The sequence below is a fragment of the Leopardus geoffroyi genome, chromosome C1 (assembly GCF_018350155.1).
Source record: "Leopardus geoffroyi isolate Oge1 chromosome C1, O.geoffroyi_Oge1_pat1.0, whole genome shotgun sequence".
In the NCBI taxonomy this organism is placed as follows: domain Eukaryota; kingdom Metazoa; phylum Chordata; class Mammalia; order Carnivora; family Felidae; genus Leopardus; species Leopardus geoffroyi.
This window is the reverse complement of record NC_059328.1, coordinates 7,350,986-7,375,634: the sequence shown is the minus strand read 5'-3', so window position 1 is coordinate 7,375,634 and position 24,649 is coordinate 7,350,986. Positions and strand designations below refer to the sequence as shown.

The 24,649-nt window shown below is 40.6% G+C and overlaps 1 protein-coding gene across 32 annotated transcripts in view; it reads right to left on the bottom strand.

The window, feature by feature from the left end:
- Positions 1 to 24,649, bottom strand: part of KIF1B (kinesin family member 1B) — a 147,280-nt gene that overhangs the window by 75,456 nt on the left and 47,175 nt on the right. For 12 of the 32 annotated variants that reach the window (XM_045482103.1, XM_045482107.1, XM_045482108.1 and 9 more), the window contains exons 6-15: positions 21,409 to 21,587; positions 20,731 to 20,842; positions 18,121 to 18,198; positions 17,379 to 17,444; positions 16,607 to 16,624; positions 12,743 to 12,818; positions 11,690 to 11,768; positions 10,454 to 10,596; positions 8,979 to 9,020; positions 6,012 to 6,223 (exon numbers count right to left, since the gene is read on the bottom strand). In XM_045482103.1, the coding sequence (XP_045338059.1) occupies positions 6,012 to 6,223; positions 8,979 to 9,020; positions 10,454 to 10,596; positions 11,690 to 11,768; positions 12,743 to 12,818; positions 16,607 to 16,624; positions 17,379 to 17,444; positions 18,121 to 18,198; positions 20,731 to 20,842; positions 21,409 to 21,587 (1,005 nt within the window). The remainder of the gene's footprint in view (positions 1 to 6,011; positions 6,224 to 8,978; positions 9,021 to 10,453; positions 10,597 to 11,689; positions 11,769 to 12,742; positions 12,819 to 16,606; positions 16,625 to 17,378; positions 17,445 to 18,120; positions 18,199 to 20,730; positions 20,843 to 21,408; positions 21,588 to 24,649) is intronic. The other 20 variants (XM_045482112.1, XM_045482117.1, XM_045482119.1 and 17 more) reach the window with 5 other exon arrangements.

The following is a 24,649-nucleotide window of genomic DNA, read 5'->3' as shown; positions in this document are numbered from 1 at the left end:
TTAATCTCATCTGAAGGTATGTAGCCACTGAAGTGACAGTTTCCTCGTCTCCCACTCAGTGTTTATCAATGCCAGAAATATAAGATTTCTTGATCTCAAGGAATTTACCATATACTAGGGAGAGAGAAATAACCGGTGATTCATTCACTCAGTAATTCTACATCACCTCCTTACATGCCAAGCCCTGTTTCAGGCAACCAGAGATGTGGCAAGGAACAAAATCTCTGTCTTTGTAAGACTTCCATTCTGGTAAAGAGCCTGAAGTAATCGATTTTAATCAATAATTCAAATATACGGTATGTCAGAGAGCAGTAAGCACCTTGGAAAAAAAGCAAGAAAGGGAAAGGGGTAAGTGCGGGAGCAGTTTGGGGTGGGGCTGTCAGGACAGGGCTCACTGTCGAGGTTCTGCGTGAGCAGAGACAAGGAGCAGGGGCCAGCACACAAACACGTGAGGGAAGAGGGAAGAAATGGCTGGCATTTTCCAGGAACAACAGTGTGGCCAGGGCAGCGTGCTTGCAGACTGTGCGCAGGTAGGGCAGGAGAAGACCACAGAGCGGTTGGCCAAGTGCTAGAAGCGAAGCATTCACAGGTGGCAGGAGAATGGGTGAGCACGAGAAGGATGCTCACACTGATGAATGAAGGACAAGTGGGAACCAACTCGGTGGAAAATGGAGGGAGGAGGAGGAAAACCTGAAAGGGAGACGAGCACATGCAGAAAGCAGGAGAAATCTAGTCACGGAGACGAAATCCGCAAGTCAAAGGGTGAGGACGAGGAGACTAGCGATGATGGGATGACAGCTCTGAGGACAGCAGTGGTTATGACTAGGGACGAAAACCCTGCACAGTTTGCAAAATATTTCACTGTCTGATTCACTTAACAGGCTGTTGTAAGAAGCCGCTGGGATCTGAAAACATAATTCTCTACACAGAAACAGTGAACATGTAATACGATCAACCCTAAGACACCTGCGATTTCGTTTTCTGGAATGACACACGAGAGCACGTAAAAAAAGCCACGAGCGAAAACTCCAGGCGGCAGGGGCGGGGCGGGGGGGGGGGGGTGGTGTGCAAAAGCAGAGGAGTACAAGCGTCAGGAGAAACAAACGGGACAGCATGGCAACGATGATGACGGTGAAGGACGGCAACAGCTAGTGAAGAGGGACAAAGGGCAAAACCGGTAACCGAGTTAGAAAAGTCAGAAACTACATGGGCACCAGTACGGTCCACACAAAGGGGGCCACTGAAAAGGCACTTGTTTGGGAAGGGTCACTCACAACCTGGAGGATGTGAGAGCAAGTCTGCAGCGGGAGCGGGGAAGGTGGAGCCAAAGAGACCACTCAAGCTGGCCACATTAGCCCTGTGAACAGACCCCATGGCTACCTGAACGGCATCGCTGCACACGCCTCCCAGGACTGACTTCGCATGCAGTGCACCTGCCACTCCCAAGTTCAGGGAGGAGCCCATATGCCGTGCCAGAGGGCCAGCAACCAAAACACCCATACAATTTTGGCAAGGAGTGAGATGGCCAGGACAGGAAGCGTACCAGGAACCAAGTGGCAAGCAAGCACCACAGAAGTTCTTCAAACAACAGTTCTAGCAGAGTAGCTTTAAGTGCTTTTGCATATACTGTGAAAGGGCAAATACAAGACAAGTGGGCACCATATCCTCTGTGACAGTAAGGCTGATTAAAGACGGCTGGGGAGAAACCTTGACAGTCTCGAAATGGTAACTCTGAAAACGAAGGATAAGCACAAGAGGTTGCCCAAACCGGAGCATCTAGACTGGTGCTCATTATGCAGAGTGTGGCCCACAAGCCACTGATGTTGGATACGGAATACAAACTGACCCAGGAGCTACTTAAATTTTTTTTTTCCCGGGTTGGTTATTTTCAGGAGCAGACTGTGTCTGATAAGAGGTTTGTCTGGCTATATGAAAGCTATTCCATTTGGGGGCAACTGTAAACTCAGCCCATCTAGCAAAATCGCTGTGGAGGGACCCTCTTGTCTTTTGCTGCCGATTCTAATGCGAACTCTCTAATTCTACTCTCCACCTGGAGGGTAAATCAGGACACAATCTCTTTATAAAGAGAAGATTTAATGAGTTAGCTGAGGATGATACTAGTTTTATTTTTCATTACAGCTTCAAGTTGCAATTTTTATGTTGTCTCAGAAGCTATTTTTTAAAAATCTGAAGAAAGCTCAGAGAAAATGATACTGAGCAAAACTTCAGTGCTAGAAAAAGCCATTTATTCCAGAACCATTCTAGAAAGAAAGAGACTGGGGGCCAGAGAACCTACGGACTAACCTGAGGCCACACTACTTCCTGAGCCACTAAACCCTAGGGCTGAGTTTCCTGACTCTTGACATTCTTCCTTCAATTAAGGCAGAATCAATGGGATTTCAAGAAAATATTCGACAAAACAGCTCGCCATCAATTAAGAAAGAGTGAAGGACATTCTTTCTTGAAGCCTGAATAGCAAACTGAGCATAAATAAAACTGAGCTGCCAACAGGAGACAACTGCGGTCTCTGAGTTGTCAACCTGCTCTGCAGGCAGGACTGGCACACCGGTGCCCAGTGCTGCCCATAACCCTAGGAGCCCAACTCCAGATTACGCTGAAACTGGGATTCATGCTTCAGAAATAAGGAGTCGAGACAATCTTTAAGGGTCCTTCCTTCGTGCACGTAGTACCCAAACACGAAAAATTCCAAAGAGCGATGACATCAGCAACCTTTTTTTTTTAAGCTCCAAGGAACATTCAACTTTCAGGCGCCATTCAACTTTGGCCTCACATTCTGTAGGTCTAACTATCTGTATAACGCTGGTTAGTAATTGTGTTCACACAGCTAAACACGATTTCATTTCTTTGTCATGATTCGGTTAAAGTGGCAGAAAAATCCACAGAACAAGTCAGAAATATTTCCATGAAAAAAAAACGACAGTTAAATTATGATATTTAAAAGGTTAAATGCTTACTACATGGAACATTCCTTGAAGCCATCGGATAGCCAAGGTTTTACTGTACTGAACACAGCATATGCTCCATAAAGTAAGTTCCAAGTGTGGGGCCCTCGGGCCGCCCACCCCAGCATCTGCCCTTGCATGCTTCTGTAATGGATATTTATAATCCAAGCCTCGGCAATGGCACTCCTAGTACTGACTTTGACGCCAGACTAATAAACACCAGAGCCACTACATGGTAGCTATGGTTACATATTTAAAACCTTACTGAATAAGAATCCAAATCAGGGGTATGTTCATTCCAACTCAGTTTGAGTTGTGATTAAAAACTGAGAGCAATTACATTTCACTCTCTTTTGCCAGAGACGTTTGTGGAGGGATCAAGATCTTCATTGATGGGGTTAACACAGGTCTCTTCCATACGGAAAGAAGCTATTCAAAAAAAAGAAACAGTAGCAACACATTGTGCACAAGTCTTCTACCAACTGATCACATTTTTCAAGTCAAAAATACAGAGAAGCAAAGGAAAAGAAAGTGTTACGAAAATGAATCAACCTCCTCTCCTTTATTACTGTTTTCCATTACAGTATTTTTGTTCTGCAGTATCATGTCTAAGGAACACAGTTCCTAAACATTCAATAACGAAATGGTCCCAAAATGAGAACTTCTCAAGCATCTCTATTGTATAACCACTGCTTTGCACTGTGCACACAAGATGTTCTCCGCCTGAGTCATTAAAATGCAGGGTCTGCTGGGACGGAATTCTCACCATTCACAAAACAGGAGCAGAGCTAAGGCGCTGAGGCCCCAATAGACTGCAGGGCTGCATTAAACACTCAAGATCCAACGCAACACCATTAAGAAGCAATTTTCTAAAGCTAGGGAAAATGGAAGATCGCACTTATTTTGGCTTAAAGGAAAATTAAAACGGAAAAATTTCTTTTCTGATGAAAGTAGTAACAGTTTTGCTTTGGTTTTGGTGGGAAGTAGAAAGATTGGGGGGAGGAGGGTTCCCTGAATAATGGCAGTGTTATTCCCAAGAAACTATTTGGAAGACATGGAGTGACCTAATTCCTAAAGAGTCTGGTTAATGCCTTGACTCCTAACATCCAATGATATTTTTCAGTTGGTCCCACCTGGCAGTTAGGACAATTTTTTTCTTTTACGCCAAGATGCAAGTTAACAGAAAGTATAATCTCATTTGTACACCAAGGCTTTAACAGGCATACGGTGAGATTCAAAATCCCCAAAGACAAAGAACATTTCATATTAAATAGTAAGTGGGAAATCTCACCTCCCTCCCACGGAACCCCTGCACCACCCCCCCACCCCTGGCCTGAATAGAAAGAACCCCACACAGCAACTCTGTCACTGATGTCTATTCATGAAAAAAACACACACAGGAAGCGTTCTTGCACGGACTCCGCTGATGTCTCTATTAAAATTTCAAAGGCAATTTTAAAATAGCAGAAATTACCCTTCGAGTTACAGCAATTGATGAAAAGATCTCTCACCCTTTTCCCTTTGCTAGGTATTTCAGGACTTCATCCACTTTCTGCTAACATGCTCTGAAGAAAGGGACAAGATCAACACTCTGGTTTCCGAAGCACCTAAGCTTGGAAGTGAGTACAATGCCAAGGGAAAAGGCAGACTAAGAAACAGTAGCCTATTCTTCATGTAAAATCTTTTTCTGGGGGCGCCTGGGTGGCTCAGTCAATTAAGCATCTGACTCTTGATTTTGGCTCAAGTCATGATTTCCTCGTTTGTGAGATCAAGCCCTATGTTGGGCTCTGTGCTGAGGGCATGAAGCCTACTTGGGATTCTCTCTTTCCCCGCCCTCTCTCCCTCTCTCAATAAATAAACATTAAAAAAAAAAAAAAATCTTTTTCGGCCTCACCTGAAAATGAAAATGAAAACATCTGCCATCTTCAACTTATCAAGCTTCCTCTCCTTTTAGCGGTGAAAAGGCTCAGCAAACCTTTCCCATCATTAATTTATCAAAGTGTGTCACTGTCCCCAACAGTCCTTGAACAAGCAGCAGTTGTGGAGAATACCGAGTGCAAAGAGCCTGTTGGCTGCAAACATAACTGCAACTTCCCAGCTCCCTGAAAAACTTTCTCTGCCCTCCTTGTTCCTCCCCTGACACCTCCATCCCCGCCCCCCTCCCCCCATACTTGGGAATACAAAGTCCCAAAGGCGTGGTGGATCAAACGATCACCCTGGAGGTAATGGGCAGGGAAAGAAAAAGCATTTGTGATGCTGTCACAGTGACCTGATAGATGGCACGGTCTGTTCTCACTGCAGTCACTGAGGGGCAGGAAGGACCCGGGAGCCAGGAGTCAGCAGGCACCACTACTGCTCACTTTTATACTCATGGAGAAAGACAAGAGAGTACCCAACAGAGCCAACCACAGCCTGGGGAAGCAAAGCGGGGCGCCATTGCAGGTGGACCTGTGAGCACACAATGCATGTGCACAGCTTGGCGCTGAGGCCCATGACCCCACGAGCACTGGCGCAGGAGGTGGGCAGCCCTTCCACAGCCGTGTGAATAGGGCCCAAGACTTCCTATGAACTTCCAGAGGTTATCATTTCACATGTTCTGAATAAACCTGGTACAGCTACTCACATGTCCAAACTTTTGACTGTGTACTTTACTAACATACACACGGCTCTATACAGAATTCAATCTTCAAATGAAACCAAGTGCTTCTGACAAATTAGTTTCCCACTAAATTTCCAACTAAACAATTTCCCTACGGCTTATAAACTACCTCAGAATTAAAGGACATATCTACTTATCAGTTACTTGCATGGCCAACCTCTGATCTCCCCATGCATCTCTCTCATCTCTGTCTGGCCACGTCAGACTCAAGCATTCTGGTGAAAAGCAACTGCTGATATTATGAAGCAGCAAATTCCATTTCCAGGACACCTCTAGGGGTTAGAAAGTTCTTCCATATCCTCAACAAAAATCTCAGTGGTTTTTAAGTCCTAACTCTGCCTTATGGAACTATACAGAACGCCTTTCATTCAGTCTGAGGTATTACTTACCTTTAGGCGTTCAATGGCTTCCTCTCCTCCAGGTGTAGACATGATCCTCTCCTGAATACTGGTCACAGATGTTAAGCCCACCTGACTACTGAGTGAGCAGGAAGATGGAGATGAGGTAAGAGACCCCATGGACGCTGTGGAAAAATTGCCAGGGCGTTGGTTCTCAGAGGCTAGCAAGTACCTATGCTTATTGTTCTGAAAATCTTTCAGATCTGGGAGACAGAAAGAAGGGAAGGCAGAAAAAGTGGAGAGGGGGGAAAGGAGCAGAGGGAGAAAAAAGACAGGAAGGAACACCAGCGTAAGAAAGGAGAGCATTAAAGCGCCAAGACAGACACGTTATGATACAAAGACAAGTTATAATTGTTCTAGATGGCAGTTCTAAAACATGTCTGTCTTTAATACTGGTATCGTAGAGGTGAAGAACCACTTCCGAATTTAGAAACTAAGAAACTCCAGTGTGGGTTCACACTGTATTTGGTAGAGGGTAACCAGAGCCTCAAAGGACAATGCTCAAGCACCCTCTGTAAGTAAAACATGCTACATTCCTTCTATTCCTTCTACGGCTCCGAATCTACAATGTTTTAAATTTACACTACTCTTAAATCTCAGTAATTTATCATGGTAAAGGAAAAAAAGATGATCACATAGTTATCAATAATATTAACCTGGCCCAGTATTTTATGGCATTCAGCAAAAATTCCCAAGAAGATGCTACAGTTAAAACAAAAATCTGAGCACTCAGTAGTATCCTTCGTATAGCAGCATTTCAACATGCTAAAAAGGACCTTTAAAATATGCTTTTGAAAAGGAGCGGTAACTGCAGAAGTCACAAGAATTTTGTGTAAGTTCTGATTAAGAACTCAGGGCCAATTGCCTCAACAGGGAAGAACAATCAGCAAATTGATGAAGTTGGAATGCTTTTCATTCATCTATTAGATCAAGCAAATCAAGGCTGATGATTTGCTAACTATTGCAAAGTACAGCTCTTACTTTGCCTAACAGGACTACCAGGAGTCACTGGTAGGCCGAGTTGCCAGTATGAAATGCAAGTTTCAGGGACATACTTTCACTTACTAAAAAGTCTTTAACAGAACTCTAAGTTTTGTTTTTAAATTTAGTTTTGATAAAAAGAGCCACAAACAACAAAATTAATTTGCTCTACGTACTTTCATTCATTTGTCATCCTTGTTGCAGACACCAGAGAAAACCCATGGGTACTGATGGGTTTCTATTTTAAAATTAGCTCATATTTAAATTTGAGAAAGTCGGCATTACTTAAAACTTGTATCAAAACTAAGTTAAGTTTTCCTTAAATGATATGAGTCAAAGAGTCAGAAAGCAGTATTATTTGCTCTCTCTGGGTCTACTCATCTCTATTTAATCAAAGCCAGTTCTTGAAACCCCTTACAACCAGTGGTTGCTTCGAGACAGTTTGAAAACCACCATCTGCAAATAGAGAACACGGAAAACAAGCAAGTTTTAAAAGGGGGATGGGAACTGGAGCAAAAAATCAGCCATCAGGTGACGGCGGCAAGGTCGGAAAGAATAGGATGGATGGAGTTTAGAAGGCCCAATGGACACATGCGAGCCCTAAAGGACATTAAGAGTAGTCGACCGAAATGGAAACTTGTAAGTAGTCAGGGCTGCTTTCCTGCGGGGATACAAAATTAAAACTTAGTCATGCATAGCTTTTTGGGAGATGCCACACTGCTCAGAAAAGAGTGACGCAACAAGCTGATAGCAGCACCACCTGGGGCACAAAAGCAGGAGCGAGATGGCGTCTTTCTCACATCAGTATCGGTCAGCTTCGGAAATCTCAGACAGAGCTGTTCTGGTCCAAGAGCCACTGGGTATTGGAGTCTTACTGTGTCCGCAAGGCCTAGCCTCATCACAGCAGCCAGGGCTGCCTTTGCTTTCTCCTGTGTGTTTCCTCCTGGTCAAGCCCTATTACATGCCTCATTAAATGAACAAGCAAATCAATTAAAATCTAAACTTAACCAAGAAGTCAAGATTCTTCATTTCTTCTAAGATAAAGATCCCCTCATGGAAAGGGTAAGAAACCACGTCCTCACCAACTTAATGATATACATGGAAAGGACAACGAGGTGTCTAGGTATTTATGATCCTTCATAAAATATCCTCATTTCAAGCACACATTTTAAATTTAATTTGTAATTCCAGAAAAGGAAAACAAAAAAGTTTTCCTAATCACCATGTAAGCTGAGGCCCAAGATATGGAGGAAACTAACTTAGCATAAGCACAGGTGAGTGCTAACCCAACATTCACAGAGCTACTCAGTCATGGATCGTTTGGCCAACCGCAAGCGGTTGTTTTTAATTATACGTACACTACGTTTCAGAGTTATATAGCTAATTTAAAAGGATCTTTCTATTAATCAGACCCTGAAGGAGCTCAAGAGGCCAAAAAGGCGTAGTAATGATTAAAAGCTGGAGCTGACTTACACTATCCAAGCCGACCACACAGAAACCATGAGATCTCAGTAGCGAATTAACCACCCCAGGTAAGCGGTGTCCTCATGGGGAAAAGTGGGCATAATGGAACTTTTTCCAGAATCAGTGACAGGATTAAATGAGATAATACATTCAAGGTCCCTAGAATGGGGCCCAGCACTTTATAAACACTCAGGATATGTGAGTTGCTGTTGTCACCACCATCATCCGCTATGACTTTGGATTCAGTTTAATCACAGAAGTGGAAAAACTGAAGAGTAGAAGTAGGAAGAGATTCTCAAGCCTATTAACTATTTAATCCACAAACTGAAATTCAGCAGTGTGTTTGCCAAATGGAGAAGGGCTAAACCAGGATCATTTCTGAACCTATAATATGCTCTGTCTGGGATTTCCCTGTTAGGATTGCTGGCATGCAAAGCTCATTTTAAGGCTGATCCAGCAGAGGCAGATTAGCAAATCAGAGTACTGGAAATAACCAATACATGAAATACACACATTTGCCTCCACTTCCAGAGTAATCATCGATCAATGGATCAACTGAAGGTAAGCAGGAGGGAAAATACAAGAAGGGTCAAAGTTCAGGTTCAGCAGTGACACAGAGAGGGAACAGAGCAGCATTTGGCATTTGGGAAGGTGAAAAAAATTAACACTCGGAATATATGATCATTTTGCACACTGTCTTCACTCAAACTCAGGTGCTAATCAGTAAGAAGAACTAAACTCAGAGGCTTTTAACATCTTACTAGAATTCCAAACAATAGAATATTAATTTTTTACTTAAAAACTAAAAACATGCTTTATCAAATAAACCCATATAATATTCTACCCAAATCATCCAGTTAACTCAACTTCTGATTAGACATTAGTCAGGCAGAATACTGAGGTTAAAAAAATATAGATTTTTCTTAAGTTTATTTATTTTGGGAGAGCAAGTGAGTGTGAGTGGGGAGGGGCAGAGAGAGAAGAAGAATCCCAAGCAGGCTCCGCACTGTCAGCGTGGAGCCCAATGTGGGGTCTGATCTCACAAACCACGAGATCATGACCTGAGTCTAAATCGAGTCGGATACTTAACCGATGGAGTCACCCAGGTGCCCCCCAAAAAGACTTATTTTAAGACAATACTGTGAAATAATATTCTCTGGAAGTCTCATTCTTAAACTTGATAGGAAATGGATAATTTCCCCTTTGTGTGTTCAGAGGGAGCAAGGTGGAGAGTGTTCCTCAGTCATTTTACAGGAAGGGAAAGATACCACTCAAAGGTAAATCTTATCTGAAAGGGGACTGAAATAGTGTGTTTGTTACACATATATTATTGCTACTACATTAATCCAGAGAAACACATAATACAAAAACAAAAATTTCAAGTAACATTTTTATGAAGTAATTTCTCAGTAAAAATAAGCTCATTCCAAATAAACTTCACTGCTGATCTAAAATGAAAACCTAATAAAAATACAAGCAATGAGGGGCGCCTGGGTGTCTTAGTCAGTTAAGTATCCGACTCTTGATTTCAGCTCAGGTCATGATCTCACAGTTCATGAGATCGAGCCCTGCGTTGGGCTCTGTGCTGACAGCGTAGAACCTGCTTGGGATTCTCTCTCTCCCTCTCTCTGCCCCTCCCCGTCTCGTGCACGTGCACACTTTCTCTCTCTCTCTCTTAAGATAAATAAACTTAAAAGTATATATTTAAAAAAATATAAGCAGTGACATATTTACATTTTAAAAACTAATTTAAGGACTTCAATAAAAACTTTAAAAACTTTCACGACTGGATAGCCTGGTACATACTACATAAAGAAATTCTGAGATCGTTTTCATTGGATTTTTTTAAAACTTAAGAAAAAGCAAAAACAAAAAAAACCACCTTTTTTTCCCACTATCTAACTTCATAAGCTCTTTTAATCTAAGTTTAAATCTAAGAACCCTGAAGAGGGAAAGATCAGAGTTTGTGTTGACCTTAATTCACTTACTATCGATAATATCTCCCAGTCCCTGAGCACGAAGAAGGTCCTTCAGCCGCGTCACCTCCTCCTTCAATTCACGAACCAGTTTGGCATTGGGGTCCTCGTTGATAACAGCATTGCATTTAATTTGCTTTGCACGATCTGCATATCTATATCAAAAAAAGGAACATTCATTTTTGCCATTCCTCAGATACTCTACTTCTCATAAATAACGTATCATTATTTCTATCTCTAAATCAAACAGCTTGAGTGTTTACACATTTTATAAGCCTTAATAATAACACATGCATAGGATGTTTTACAGTATCTTATAAAGATGAAGAAAAAGGCTCAGATGAATTTAATGATTTACCCAAAATCATAAAAGAAATAAATACCAGAAGAGGACTCAAAACGAATCTGTCAGACTGTATAGTGTTCTTTCCATTATATTAAAAGTGTCTTCAACGGAAGAAGAGTAGAAAGCTCCAGATTAAAGTAATAAAATCTACTGCACATACAGATATACAGCTGATGCTTGGACAACATGGGTTAGAACTGTGCAGGTCGACTTATAATCTGATTTTTTGATAAATACAGTCCAGTACTGTAAATGTATTTTCTCTCATGATTTTCTTAATAACATTTTCTTTCCTACAAGTAACTTTATTGTAAGAATACAGTATAAAATACATGTAACATAAAAATATGAGTTAATCAACTATTTGTGTTAAGGCTTCTGGTCAAGAGTAGGCTATTAGTAGTCGAGTTTTGGGGGAGTCAAGTTATATGCAGATTTTTGACTGTGCAGAGGGAAGGCACCCATGACCACTGAGCTGTTCAAGGGCCACCCGTGTCCTATTAGTGAACATTCTGTAAATTTTTTTAACACGACACATACTCATAATTGCATTACTTGTTAAGACTTGAGCATCTCTATAATGACAAACACCACAAGAAGGGGACACTTCTTTTTACAGGGATGAAAATGGTAAGAAACTTTCACTATTATCTAAAAGTTATCCACATCTCATTTGAGCAATTTTAGAATCTTTCCTATGAAAAAGTTCCTGTCTTTGCCATTAACAAGTAAATTCTATTACAGTAGAAGTCTCCCCCAACACATGTTTTCCCTGTTATGAGAGGGCTGGATCATTACTTACACAAAAAATTACCCATATATCATAAGAAAATCCATGGCATAACAAAATGATTTATGGTGGCACAGTGTTCTATTTTGCTACCGAGATCATATCGGAGTACCTCAAAGTGCTCAAAGTTTCATCATAGTTGATATCTGCTGGGCTCAGAGCAGCAACCATTGCAGTCCGAGAATTACCACCTAAGAAGATGAATCATGGTTATCTCAAATCATATTTACTTTAGAAAGAAGAACTTTAGGGGCGCCTGGGTGGCGCAGTCGGTTAAGCGTCCGACTTCAGCCAGGTCACGATCTCGCGGTCCGTGAGTTCGAGCCCCGCGTCAGGCTCTGGGCTGATGGCTCAGAGCCTGGAGCCTGTTTCCGATTCTGTGTCTCCCTCTCTCTCTGCCCCTCCCCCGTTCATGCTCTGTCTCTCTCTGTCCCAAAAATAAATAAACGTTGAAAAAAAAAAAAAATTTAAAAAAAAGAAAGAAGAACTTTATTAAATGTGTCAATTTAGACAGCACAATCTCAGATCCTAAGATTTAACCAAGAGTCAACAAATGTCTCAAGTTCCTATGCCAGGCACTGTTATACTCTTAATCTTGGTGTTTAAATCTACTGTGATCAGTTTCCCTCTCCCGCTCCAGCTAAGACCTCAGCCACTCCACCAAAGTGCTGTTAGTGAGTGAAAAGTCACAGTGATGTGGACAGTCCAACAGGCTATTCTCAGCCTCTTCCATCCGTCACCAACATTTGACACAACTGATCATTCCCTTCTTTCCATCAGGAAGGAGGGAAGGAGGCTAACAGAACAGAGAATAAAGAGCAATGACCTGAAGGTCCAAAAACATCAGCAAAAAGGTAATAGGGAGTTTTCAAAGAGGTCTGAAGAAGGAGCAAAAGTTTGAAGTAGGTGTGGTTAGGAAGACAACCACACCACAGTTCATGTTCCAAGGTCAACAAGATAGGGGAGAAAACTCTCATTTAAAGGTGAGCAAATCCAACCAGCTTAATTCAAGAGCAAAAAGGAAAAGAAGGAGGGAGGAGTGAGGTTAGTAACATGGGTATCTAGAGATTATTCTTTTCCAAAACAAATATACAAGACAATTAACCACAAAAGATAACCAGTAAATAGCTTTAAAAAGATAACCACACACTAGTGTTCAACGTACCTAGATTTTCCCGAAGGAGCCAAGTAAGTACAGAATCCCTGTAGGGAATAAAATCAGTTTTCTTTTTCTTCTTACTCTATTAAACAGAAAGAAATGGTCTTAGCATTGCTAGGGAGGAAAAATTCACATGGAAGGCAAACCAGTCTAAAATTCCCAAGCAAAGTACCATAGAACCCCATCACTGCTGAAATTTAACACTCATGGCTTCAATTTTTCACCATACCCAAAGTTCGTGCAATGAAGTAATTTTTTTTTAATATTTTATTTTGAAAAATTTACAACATACACAAGTTTAGAGAGTAGTATAATGAGCTACCGTGTATCGATCATCCACCTTACCAGTATTTCGCCAATCCCTCAAACACTTAACGCTTTTTCTTCCTGAACCATTTTGGAATGAACTGCAGACACCATGCCCTTTCATCCCTAAATACTTAAGCAGATAAGGCCATTCTCTTACACAGTCACAGTCCAATGACCAAATTTAGGAAATTTAACATCCATACAATACCATTATCTAATATACTGTCCATATCATATCTTTCATAGCTGCTAGTGTTTTAAAGCAAATCCAACATTTCACCTATAAATATTTCAGGTATGTATCTCCAACAGAGAAGTACTTTTTTTAAAAAAAGGTAACTAGAGGGGCGCCTGGGTGGCTCAGTCGGTTGAGCATCCAACTGGCTCAAGTCATGATCTCACGCTTTGTGAGTTCAAGCCCCACGTCAGTCTCCGTGCTGACAGCTCAGAGCCTGGAGCCTGCTTCGGATTCTGTATCTCCCTCTCTCTCTGCTTCTCCCCTCCTCACACACTGTCTCTCTTTCAAAAATAAAAAAAGATTAAAAAAAAGTTTTAAAAATAAAAAAGGTGAAGTGCCTGGGTGGCTCAGTCGGTTAAGCGTCCGACTTTGGCTCAGGTCGTGATCTCACGGTTTGTGAGTTCGAGCCCCACGTCAGGCTCTGTGCTGACAGCTCAGAGCCTAAAGCCTGCTTCAGACTGGGTGTCTCCCTCTCTCTCTGTCCCTCCCTTGCTCATGCTCTGTCTCTCTCTGTCTCAAAAATAAATAAAACATTAAAAAAATTTTTTTAATCAAAATCAAAAAGGTAACTATAAAAACCATTATCACACATTAACAAAATTAATAGTAACTCCTTAACATCACCTGATATCTAATCCTCAAGCAATTATTTTTTACTTTTGCAGAAGGGCAAATATGAATCCTAGGCATTCCAGGTTGGATGTGTAGGAGCAAGTCATTTAGTTAATGAAATTTATTTGGCCAAACACCAATTCACCAAGTGGACTGTTCCATCTCTAATAACTTTTATAAAGTAATGGACATTTGGTTTCTTTGGAAGGAAATTACGCCCCCCAAAAATCCAACTGACAGAGTTAGGACTCAAAGTGAAAAGGTCTAAGACAGTGATGTGATCTTGACTCTGAAGACTTACAAAGACTGCAAGATGAATGTTCTGTATATACGTATCAAGCATTTACTTATACTGCTGTGACCTTTCTCACTATCACAGGATAGAGCAAAAGCCACCAACACAAAGCCAGTGCTAAAATGAGAAAATTATATCCTTGAAAGTAAAAATTAACGTGAACGCTTGGCAGACAGACAATAGTTACTGCAGCATCCTCCTAGCTGACGACTATGTAGGGACAATTTAAGAAGCCACTAAGGGGAAGCCAGTGTTCACTGAAAAACACCTCCCCCTATTCCTGGTACAATCTGAGGTTAAACTAAGGATGATCTAGTTTTTAAAGTTTATCTATTCATTTTTGAGAGAGAGAGAGAGAGAGAGAGAGAGACAGACAGACAGACAGACAGACAAACACAGAGTGCGAGTGGGGGAGGGGCAGAGAGGGAGGCACAGAATCTGAAGCAGGTTCCAGGCTCCAAGCTGTCAGCACAGAGCCTGTCGCAGGGCTAGAACTCACAAGCCGTGAGATCATGACCGGAGCGGAAGTCAGACACTTCACCGACTGAGCCACCCAGGTGCCCCAAGGATGCTCTAGCTCTTGCAAAAGCACGGGCATTCAGAAAAGGGGTACTAAGTGGCTGACCTCTAGTCTGTTGAGGAGGCAAGGGAATTGGCAAGTAGCACTTTAATTCCATCTCTTATAGCACAGACCTCTAGGGAGAATTGACCCGTCAGTCATTCATAGTTTAGTGGGACTGTCATCCCACTACAAAATTCTGGAGGCCTGCGACCTCAGTCTATTTTCGCTAGCCCCACACCACACCTAACCACTCCGCTTTGCCTGAGGTTGGTTCGTACTGAAAATGCTGCAAGATTTAAAGTACGTCAGTTATAAGGACTCCAAACAGTACTATAAAAATAAGCAGTATCTCTTTGCCAAAAATGTTCTATTCTCATTTCGGGCAATTAGACTAAATTAAGAAGGAGGAGCTAAATAAAGAAGCATAAGGAGAACTTCCATCTTTTCCATTTGAAAATACCTCAGAATTTTAGCCACTTCTTTTCTATTTGCTGTCTTACAAATTAATCTCATCTGTTCTCACAAAGAAGTTCCTCAGTAATTACCTAAAAGGGTTTATGTTTATTTATATCAGTAACCTTTCTAAAAAGAAAAACTATCAAGTATGGGTGATAATAATCCTGTTTCTCTCCCCAGTGGAAGTAACAGTACATTTTAATTCACCCTAAATGATGCTTGTTACAGAGAAACTAAAACTTACTTCTGATCTGTTAGTAATGGCATAGATGCCAAGTACTAAACTGGGTTTTGACAAAATCATTCTAAAAAATTCATTTGCAAATTAATTGTGGCACAGAGCAGCGAGAGAAATATGCAGATAAATACTTTGTAAACTTTTCCTTTGGTTGATATGAATGTTAACAATGAGCAAACGGACAGGCCAAGTTGGAAAAGCCACTAAATTCTAACAGCTTTCATGGTTCTGGGACCCAGACTAGATATCTGAAGAGTATCTACACATGCATCATATCAAATAACAGATTTTTAAATTTAAGGCAGCTTTTTCCAACAAGCAGAAAGAAACAGAAAAAAAAAAAAAAAAGCATTACTTGTTACGAAGTAATTTTTGTGTAAGTAGAAAATAAACAAACCCATATGCTTAAAACATAGAATGAACTATTTCATGGCAGATACTGCCTGCTATCTCCAATGTTACTCATGTGATTCAGAACAAACTGTTAAGTGCTCCATTATTTATACAAAATAGTACTGAGAAATTTTAGAGTATTTGTATAGGAATATAAGGAAAAGTCTATTGTATTTCGGTTAAAAGGATGCAAAGAGTATGTTTTCTAGATACAATTATAGTGTCTAACTTGATTCTACAGCCTTCACTTTATATATAACCAAAGAGTAGAAAAAAATTTTTCTAACAATTTAAATAATCCATGACTTCTCATGATAGGAAATAAGATTACACAAAGAAATCTAAGGAACATGTCCTAATAACTTCACAAAGGTAGCTATGTTTCAGAATGGTACCTGTAAAAAATATTTTTATTGCCCTTTCAAGATGTTTATAGGTGACTTCTTCAAATGGCAGTCCTACAGATCACTAGGAAAAGCATCATAAGATAACACAATGTAGACACTTCCTCAATTCCTTTCTTGTTCCTTTATTCTGAATTCCTTGTCCAAAGCACAGCATGTTCCCCAAATGAATTGTGGTGTGAAGTCTTATGATTCATGGTCACTCTAAACAGCAACTCTGAATTCCAGAGTCAGAAAGTGAGTAACAAAAAGGTTTTTTTCAAGGTTCCATTCCGTCTTATGTCTCCATACATCCTGCTGAGGATTTAAAATCATCACAATTTGATTCTACAGCTAGTTCATTTCTAGCAAATCCCACCATACCTTGCTGGTGCAGTTATCCTACAGACGAAGCATTTAAAAGAAAGAATGAAAACACAGGATAAGCCTTCAAACAGAAAGTACTTTAAAGTCATAAATTGAGTATGACTTTTCAGAAACAAGCAAGAAAGCAGCGGATTCTTTTTACGGATTCAAATGATGTACGAAACTAGAGTACACAGTGACTAACTGGTACTTCCTCAGCTTTTAACCTAAAACATGAAGCCCCTTATACAAACTGTTTCAGATTTAGTGTCCTACTGTTAAAGAATAGAAAAGAGTAACACAACTTTTAAAAATGTATTATTGGCCCCCAAATCAATAGCATTCACCAAGGCAAATGCTCAAAATACTCCAAGAGGTACTACATCCTACTTAGAAAAGACTGTATAGGAAAGGGTATGCAAAAAAAAAACAAAAAACACAAACCCACAAAACAAACAAACAAACAAACAAACAAACAAAAACCTTAGTTTCGATGAGAGACTGAAGTAAGGCTCAAAAAAAGTAGTCAGACCTTAGGTCTTTGTAAAGAACTAGTTTCAGCCTAGCCTTCACAGATGTATTTACTTTCATTCTCGTTAATCTCTTTTATTCTCAGTAGAAGGTTAAAATGTACTATGCCTAGTATCTTATCTGAAAAGTTCTAAAAGGAGAAAGGCAAGATTACGTAAAAGGGCCAAAAAAGGTCAGTCTTTATAAACACATAAAATATCATCAAGTACCTTTGCTGAACAGACAAATTTTCCCATACAATCGGGTATGTAATACTCACCACCTCTGCCAAGGCTGAAATGACTTTGCCCAGAGTTGTAAGAGACTTATTAATATTTGCTCCTTCCTGAAATCAATACCAAACATGAAGAATTATGATGCAGAATTTCTACGACTGCCACATCATATATAATACATAAGACACAATTAGGTCTTAATGCTAGCATTGTGTATTTATGACCACAAGTTCTAAAAACCTCTTGTAATCCTCTCCACTTAATGCCACGTCGGGACCACATGCCTAACTCACAGGCCTACGCAGCTGCAGGATATCCTGCCCCAAAAGCTTACAGATGCAGCCTTCTTCCCCCAACTCACCAACATGCAATTTCTGCTCTTGCTAATGAAGTATCTCTCTGGAGAGGCCCATGTTTGTTCTCACACTTGGGTCTTCTGTGTCCCTGTCCTATTAGTGTCGCTTACATCTAGTTTGTTCCTCAAAACACACTCCAGCTCTCACCTTGACCATCAAGTCCTCCTTAACTATTACATTATGTAACTTATCTTTCATTGGATTACAGATCAGACATCAGCAAAAGGTTTTGAGGGCCATGCGGTCTCTTTCACAACTTTTCAACCTTACCGTTGTAGACAACACATAAACAAAGAGACACAGCTGTGCTCCCATAAAATTTCATTTACAAAAACAGACAGTGGGCCCAATGTGACCTACTGGTCATAGTTTGCTGACCTATGTTATAGAACATTTATTGACTGGTACAATTGTTTGGTAAAATAAATACCTTTAATCGAGTCCCTTTGGCACCAGTGGAATCAGCTCGTTCACTTCCTGCTAGATCCACCAAGCTGATTTTACTGACCTGGTAAAGAACAAGACATTGGGGCAATTCAAAAGAAATAAGCAAGGTAGAACCAGAAAACATTAAGAGGCAGGAAATTAAAAATGAGGCATGAAGACTACAAATATTAGGGCTTTTTTACAGATGGCCCAAGACACAGAGCATGCACAAAAGTTCGCAGCAATTATCTTGGTTCAAAACAAGTAATTTTAGGATACACATATTTTACAATGGCATGGCATAAAAATATATAAAACCCATTAATCCATTAAACGGCATATTAAATATGAAGCCTCCGGCAACTAGAACTCTCACACACTGCTGGTGGGATGTAAAATGATATAATCACTTTGGAAGACAGTTTAGCAGAGACATATACCTACCATAAGACTCAACCATTCCGCTCCTAGGTATTTACCAAGAGAAACAAAAGCAAATATCTACACGAAGGCTTGTACGCACATGGTTACAGCATCTTCATTTAAACAATCAAAAACTAGAAACAATTTCAATGCCCACCAACAGATGAGTCAATGCACAAACTGTGATAGATCTTTGTAACAGAATACTAGCCAGCAATGAAAAGGAGTGAACTACTGATGTAACAACAACACAAATGAATTTCAAAAGTATGCTGAGTGAAAGAAGCGAGGCCAGAGAACAGTACATACTATAAAACTCCACTTATATAAAATTCTGGAAAATGTCAGTTAATCTGTCGTGACAAAAGGCAGATCAGAATTGCCCGAGCATCAGGGTGGAAGGAGTGGTACAGTTAAGATTATAAAGCAGCATGAGGCAACTTTCCAGGGTAAAAGAACTGGTTACTTGGATGATGACACTGGTTTTACAGGTGCATATACAGCAATCCAATTTACTCTTTAAATAGGTGTGGTTCATCATACTTCAACAATACCTCAGTAAAGTTGTAAAAAACAACAACAACAACAAAACATTCAGGAAAGTTAGACAAAAGTATCCAAAATGGATGATCAAAGACGCTTTGGTTATGTTAACATCATTATTTTTGTAGATGTGACATCATGGAAAAACTACTTTCACACTGGATGTACTAAATCGCATTAACACTGTAACTAGCTAAGCCGTGTCAAGTTATTTGACCACCTATGTGAAGACCATGTTTTCTAAAATAATTTTCAGCTAAAAACAGACAAATCACCAAGTAAAAAGTGATTCTAGTTTTTAGTGATACCATTTAGCATAAAGTACTCAGTTAATAAGGCAAAGGATCTTTTTTTGTTGCCAGTATAATAAAATGTAACTTCAGCGGCACCTGGCTGGCTCAGTCAATTAAGTGTCTGACTTCAGTTTAGGTCATTATCCCTTGATTCGTGGGTTCGAGCCCCGTATTGGGCTCTGTGCTGACAGCTCAGAGCCTGGAGCCTGCTTCGGATTCTGTGTCTCCCTCTCTTTCTGCTTCTCCCGACTAGTGCATGCGCATGCTCCCTCTCTCTCTCTCTCAAAAATAAACATTAAGGGGCGCCTGAGTGGCTCAGTCGGTTAAGTGTCCGATGTCAGCTCAGGTCATGATCTTGCAGTCCTGTGAGTTCGAGCCCCATGTCAGGCTCTGTGCTGACAGCTCAGAGCCTGGAGTCTGCTTCAGATTCTGTGTCTCCCTCTCTCTCTCTCTCTGCCACTCCCCAGCTTGCACTCTGTCTCTCTCTCTCAAAAATAAACACTAGAAAACATGTATAAAAAAAATGTCTTTTTAAATCTAACTTCAGGTTTAAAAAGCCAGCCACATGCTACTTAGGTATGTAGGCAGAGAAGAATTTAACATAAATCTACTACTAACAATAATAACAATAAAATCCACATTTATTGAGTGAATACACCGGGCTCTGAGCCAGGCTCTATGTGCACTAACCTGTACCAATATGTGATCATCTTAACAAACCTATGAGGTTCAGGAAACTAAGGTACAAAGAGGTTAAGTAACTTGCCCAAGGTAACAGTGCTGCAAAGTAGTAGAGGCAGGATCTAAGGCAAGCCGTTTAATTCCAGAGTCTACTCTGTTGAACGGTGTAGAAAACGAGACATTAACAAGCAAAGTATTTGAAAAACCTCAGGAATGCTATGCAGTTATTTATTTTCCAAGGAAAACCACACCTTGTCTGCTTAACTGTTTGCTTAAATATTTAATCCCACACCACATTATCAGAGCTCAAAAAGAAAAAAAAAAAAATACACATACCAAACAAGCTAATAAAGTAATAAAGAGGTTCTAGTCAAGAAAAAAGGGAAGGATTTTCTCCCCACAGAACTGCTGAACTCTCTTGCACAAAGTAGTTTTTGAGACCCAAAGTCTTGAATTGTTTTTTCTTAACCCTACTTTCTATCTTGCGATTTCACTCAAAACCCATGCTCAAAATTGGTTCAGAATAGGAATAGAAATGACAAGTAGAAGATATAAAATATTCTCCGTTGAGTAAAACAGCAACTTTCTGCCCTCCATAAGATGCAGAGGGTAGCAAGGACTCCTGAAGTTTCCCGTCCTACACAACTCAAGCCTAGACACTGAAGTTGTCCTACCTTCTCAGTGGAAAGGTTGGTCTCAGTATCATGTTTCTTCTGGGTGAAAACAATGGTAAACACAGCATGGGAACGGCTACTTGTTTCATTCATGTTGGTAGCTGCCACTGTCCTAAATAAACATAATGGTGACATATGACAGTAGAATTCTTAGATGAAAGTTAAAACGGACAGCAGGCTCCACATCATAAGCACAAAAAGCAACAGCTTTAAACCTCTTCACAGATCGTGAGATTGTCACTTACACAAACTGTTCTCAATGCACCTTATTTGTGAGCCTATCAACCCACCCCCAACTCCAAAGGTACCACATCAGAATCATTTCTCATACTTCAGTTGTCCCTTTAGGAACCACCAAGGCATTTAGTTTTTATTCTTTATTCCACAATCGATCACTACCATAGGCACATGATATCCAACATTTTACCACAACTTCATCAAAATCAAGATACTAAAATTTAATCAAAGTTCTGACGCACTCCAGCACCGCACTGTTTTGGTGAGAAGAAAGATGCCCAATATGCTGAAGCCCTCACTTCTTTCTCCAGCATGGCCAAAGGATCAGAGGATCCACAATTAAAGCAACTTTCATGGCTATGTGATCTCAAACCCTTAACTGGGAGCAAAGGACCCGAAAATGTACCAAACCCCTCGGTCATGAGTCTATTTCTACCATACCTGGCTTTGTTCCCAGCATCCATGAGGTCAGCAATGTCTGTGTAGGAAGTGACTGCCAGCTTGGACAGATCCTCCACATATGGGCCAAGAAGCGGATGTTCACGCACACGCAAATGACCCTTGTTTTTTGGATTCAGCAGGTCTCGTACTCTTTCACAGTAAATTTCCATGTAGCTCACCTAGAAACAAACTATTAATTTGAACTGGAGGACTTGGAAAAAGAAATTCTATACATTAAAAAAACGTTTTATAGGGGCGCCTGGGTGTCTCAGTCAGTTGACCATCTGACTCTTGGTTTTGGCTCAGGTCATGATCTCACGGTTCGTGGTTTCTAGCCCCGCGTCAGGCTCCGTGCTGGCAGCATGGAGCCTGCTTGGGATTCTCTCTCTCTCTCTTTCTCTGCCCCTCCCCTGACTTAAAATGTTTTTACTTTTATTTAAAAAAATTTTTTTTGAATGTTTATCTATTTTTGAGAGAGGGAGAGACAGAGCATGAGTAGCAGAGGGGCAGAGAAAGGGAGACACAGAACCCGAAGCAGGCTCAAGGCTCTGAGCTGTCAGAACAGAGCCCAACGTGGAGCTCCAACTCACAGGCCATGAGATCATGACCTGAGCCGAAGTCAGATGCTCAACCGACTGAGCCACCCAGGCGCCCCTAAAATGTTTTTTAAATGTTGTATAACATTGATTAAAAGGTCTACAATTAGGGGCACCTGGCTGACTCAGTAGAGTGCGTGACTCTTGATCTCGCGTCATGAGTTCAAGTCCCATGTTGGGCGTGGAGATTACTTAAAAAAAAAAAGTGGTACGATGAGAGATCAGCAATCTTTACAAAGAAAAATACTGTAGGTCCAGTCCCTTTGATTCTACTAATGGTATGCACAGACATCACTAACTTAGAACCAGCCTTCCCACAGTCTCAGGAAAGAAAAGGAGGTAAACATTATCTCAGCAGTCAGTAGCTGCTACTTGTCTAAAGCAGAAGAAAAATATTATTTTTAGTAACAACTTACCAGTTACTAATACACTTTTTAAAATGTATCCTGTTGTCAATAATTGAGGATTACAGTGAGGTTATTCTAAAAGCTTGGAAATAAAAACTCTATTAGTGTTAAAACCAAGAAACAATATTCCAGAGCAGGGAAGACTAAAAGAGACCAGCAACTCTACTACTGTAAGACTGACCACACGGTGACTGATTACGGACAAGCAATCCACCTACCACAAGGAGTGAGGACGGGTCAGCATAGAGCCTGGCTGCATGGCAGGACCTGCCCAAGACTCACGAGGGAAGAGGAAGCGTCAGCTAACACACTGCTGGAACTCTTGTCGTACCAGCAGGACCGTTCTCATCCTGGAGGTGGACGTAGCAGACTAGCCTTTCTCCACCTGAGGCAACTCAACGTAGGAGTCGTCTAGTCAACTCCTCCCTCTCGAATTCCACGGTCACTAAAGAACCTAAAGGGTTCCAACAGAAGCGTGTCCACAAGAAGATAATACGCCAGTCTTGCTAATGTGGGTGTTCTGGTCTAAGTAAGAGTTTTTCCTCATGGGAAAGTAACAAACAAAAATGGTGGTTTTGTAACATAAGCTAAATGAGCTTCATTCAAGAGTCTGGCTTTAAAGGATGCTTCTGCTCCTGATCTCTATATAAGATCAGACTTGTAAACAAATAATGTAGGCTCTGGACTGGGGTAAATTCACCACAGTAAGCCTCATTACAATCTTCCCGAGGAATGAGAAGCTTGTGCAGCACTAAGCTACTCAAGCATACCATAAAACTTCAACATTTTTCAACTTTAAATATTCTATAGGCACATTTTCAGAGTATCTGAAATAGAAGCTTATCTCCATTTCTATTGCTTTTCTCTTTCATTCCATCTCAGAGCTGACTGTATATTTATACCATAATCTAAAATCAATTTTTTAAATACTGAGAACCCTCGAAGTAACTGATCCACTCTGACAGTAAAACAGGACGACAAATATTCCTTCTTAAAAGCAGCTCATCTTAGAAAGTGAAATGGTAATCATTCTCGTGTACTTAAACTTGTCCATACGCTCCAGAATCCCAGGTAGCTATTAGATCTTCTTAGAAAACTTGTCTCTTTCCACACAGGTATGGGACTAAGAGGACCCAAGTAACCGAAGCGAAAGCTGTCATGCTCCGTTACTTACTCTCTAATATGCAAATCCACCTAAAGTCATCACTATTTCTTTTCTTTTTGAGCTAACCATTACAGACCCCACTTGGCAAATTCAATTCACTGAGCAGCATTATCTTCCAGGCACTTTCTAAGGCACTTGGCAAATATCAGTAAATGAAACAGACAAGAATTCCTGTCCCGGTGAGCTTATGACTCTAAATGAAAATAAACAAAAGGCAGATAAATAGAGAGACAGGATTATAAGTAGGTTAGAATATGATGAGTATTATGGGGGGAAGAAACAACCAGGGCAAGAGAGATCAGGAGTGCAGGGGTGGAGGGCAAGCTGCAGTGCTAAACAAGGTGGTCAAAGTAAGCTTTGTTGAGAGGATAAGATTTGAAAAAAGACCCGAAGGAGTCACAACGCTTAGACAAAAAGATATCCAAGAGAAGAAAATTTCAGGCTAAAAAAAAAAGCCCTGAGGTAGGAAAGTTGCTGTGTATTCCAGAAACAGCAAAAGAAGAAGAAAAAAAAAGCCAGTGTGGCCAGAGCAGAGCAAACACAAGAGAGAAAGGAGAAGAGGCAGAGGTCCCACAAACATAAGGAACCAGAGTGTCAACTAGGGATCTACACCACACCCCAAGTAAGCTTGTGAACTCCAATACGAAAGGAAATGGCATCTTCTTTTATTATCTATCTATAAGCTCAAAAAAGTCTGTCACATTCTGTCACACCCTCTATCCTTTGAATAATGTAAACTATGTGATTATTTTAGTAAGAATAAAAATCTACTGAATTTTCATTTGTCATACATTTAGTATTCAAAAAAATAACAGTTATAGGATGAGACAAGCTATTTAGAGAATTCATTTTTACAAAAAATTTTTTCAGAGCAGCACATTCCCCTTTTGGCATAGGATATTCACAAAGCAGAATTCTTTAAAACTTATAAATTAATGCAACGCTGTAAAGAAGAAACCCAAGCCAGCTAAGTGGGTCAACTAGGAATTGTGTAAGTCCTATAGAAAATCACAACACACAGATAAAAAAAAGTAGTTTGCTTAAAAACGGCTTCATGTCTCAGAACAGGTTCA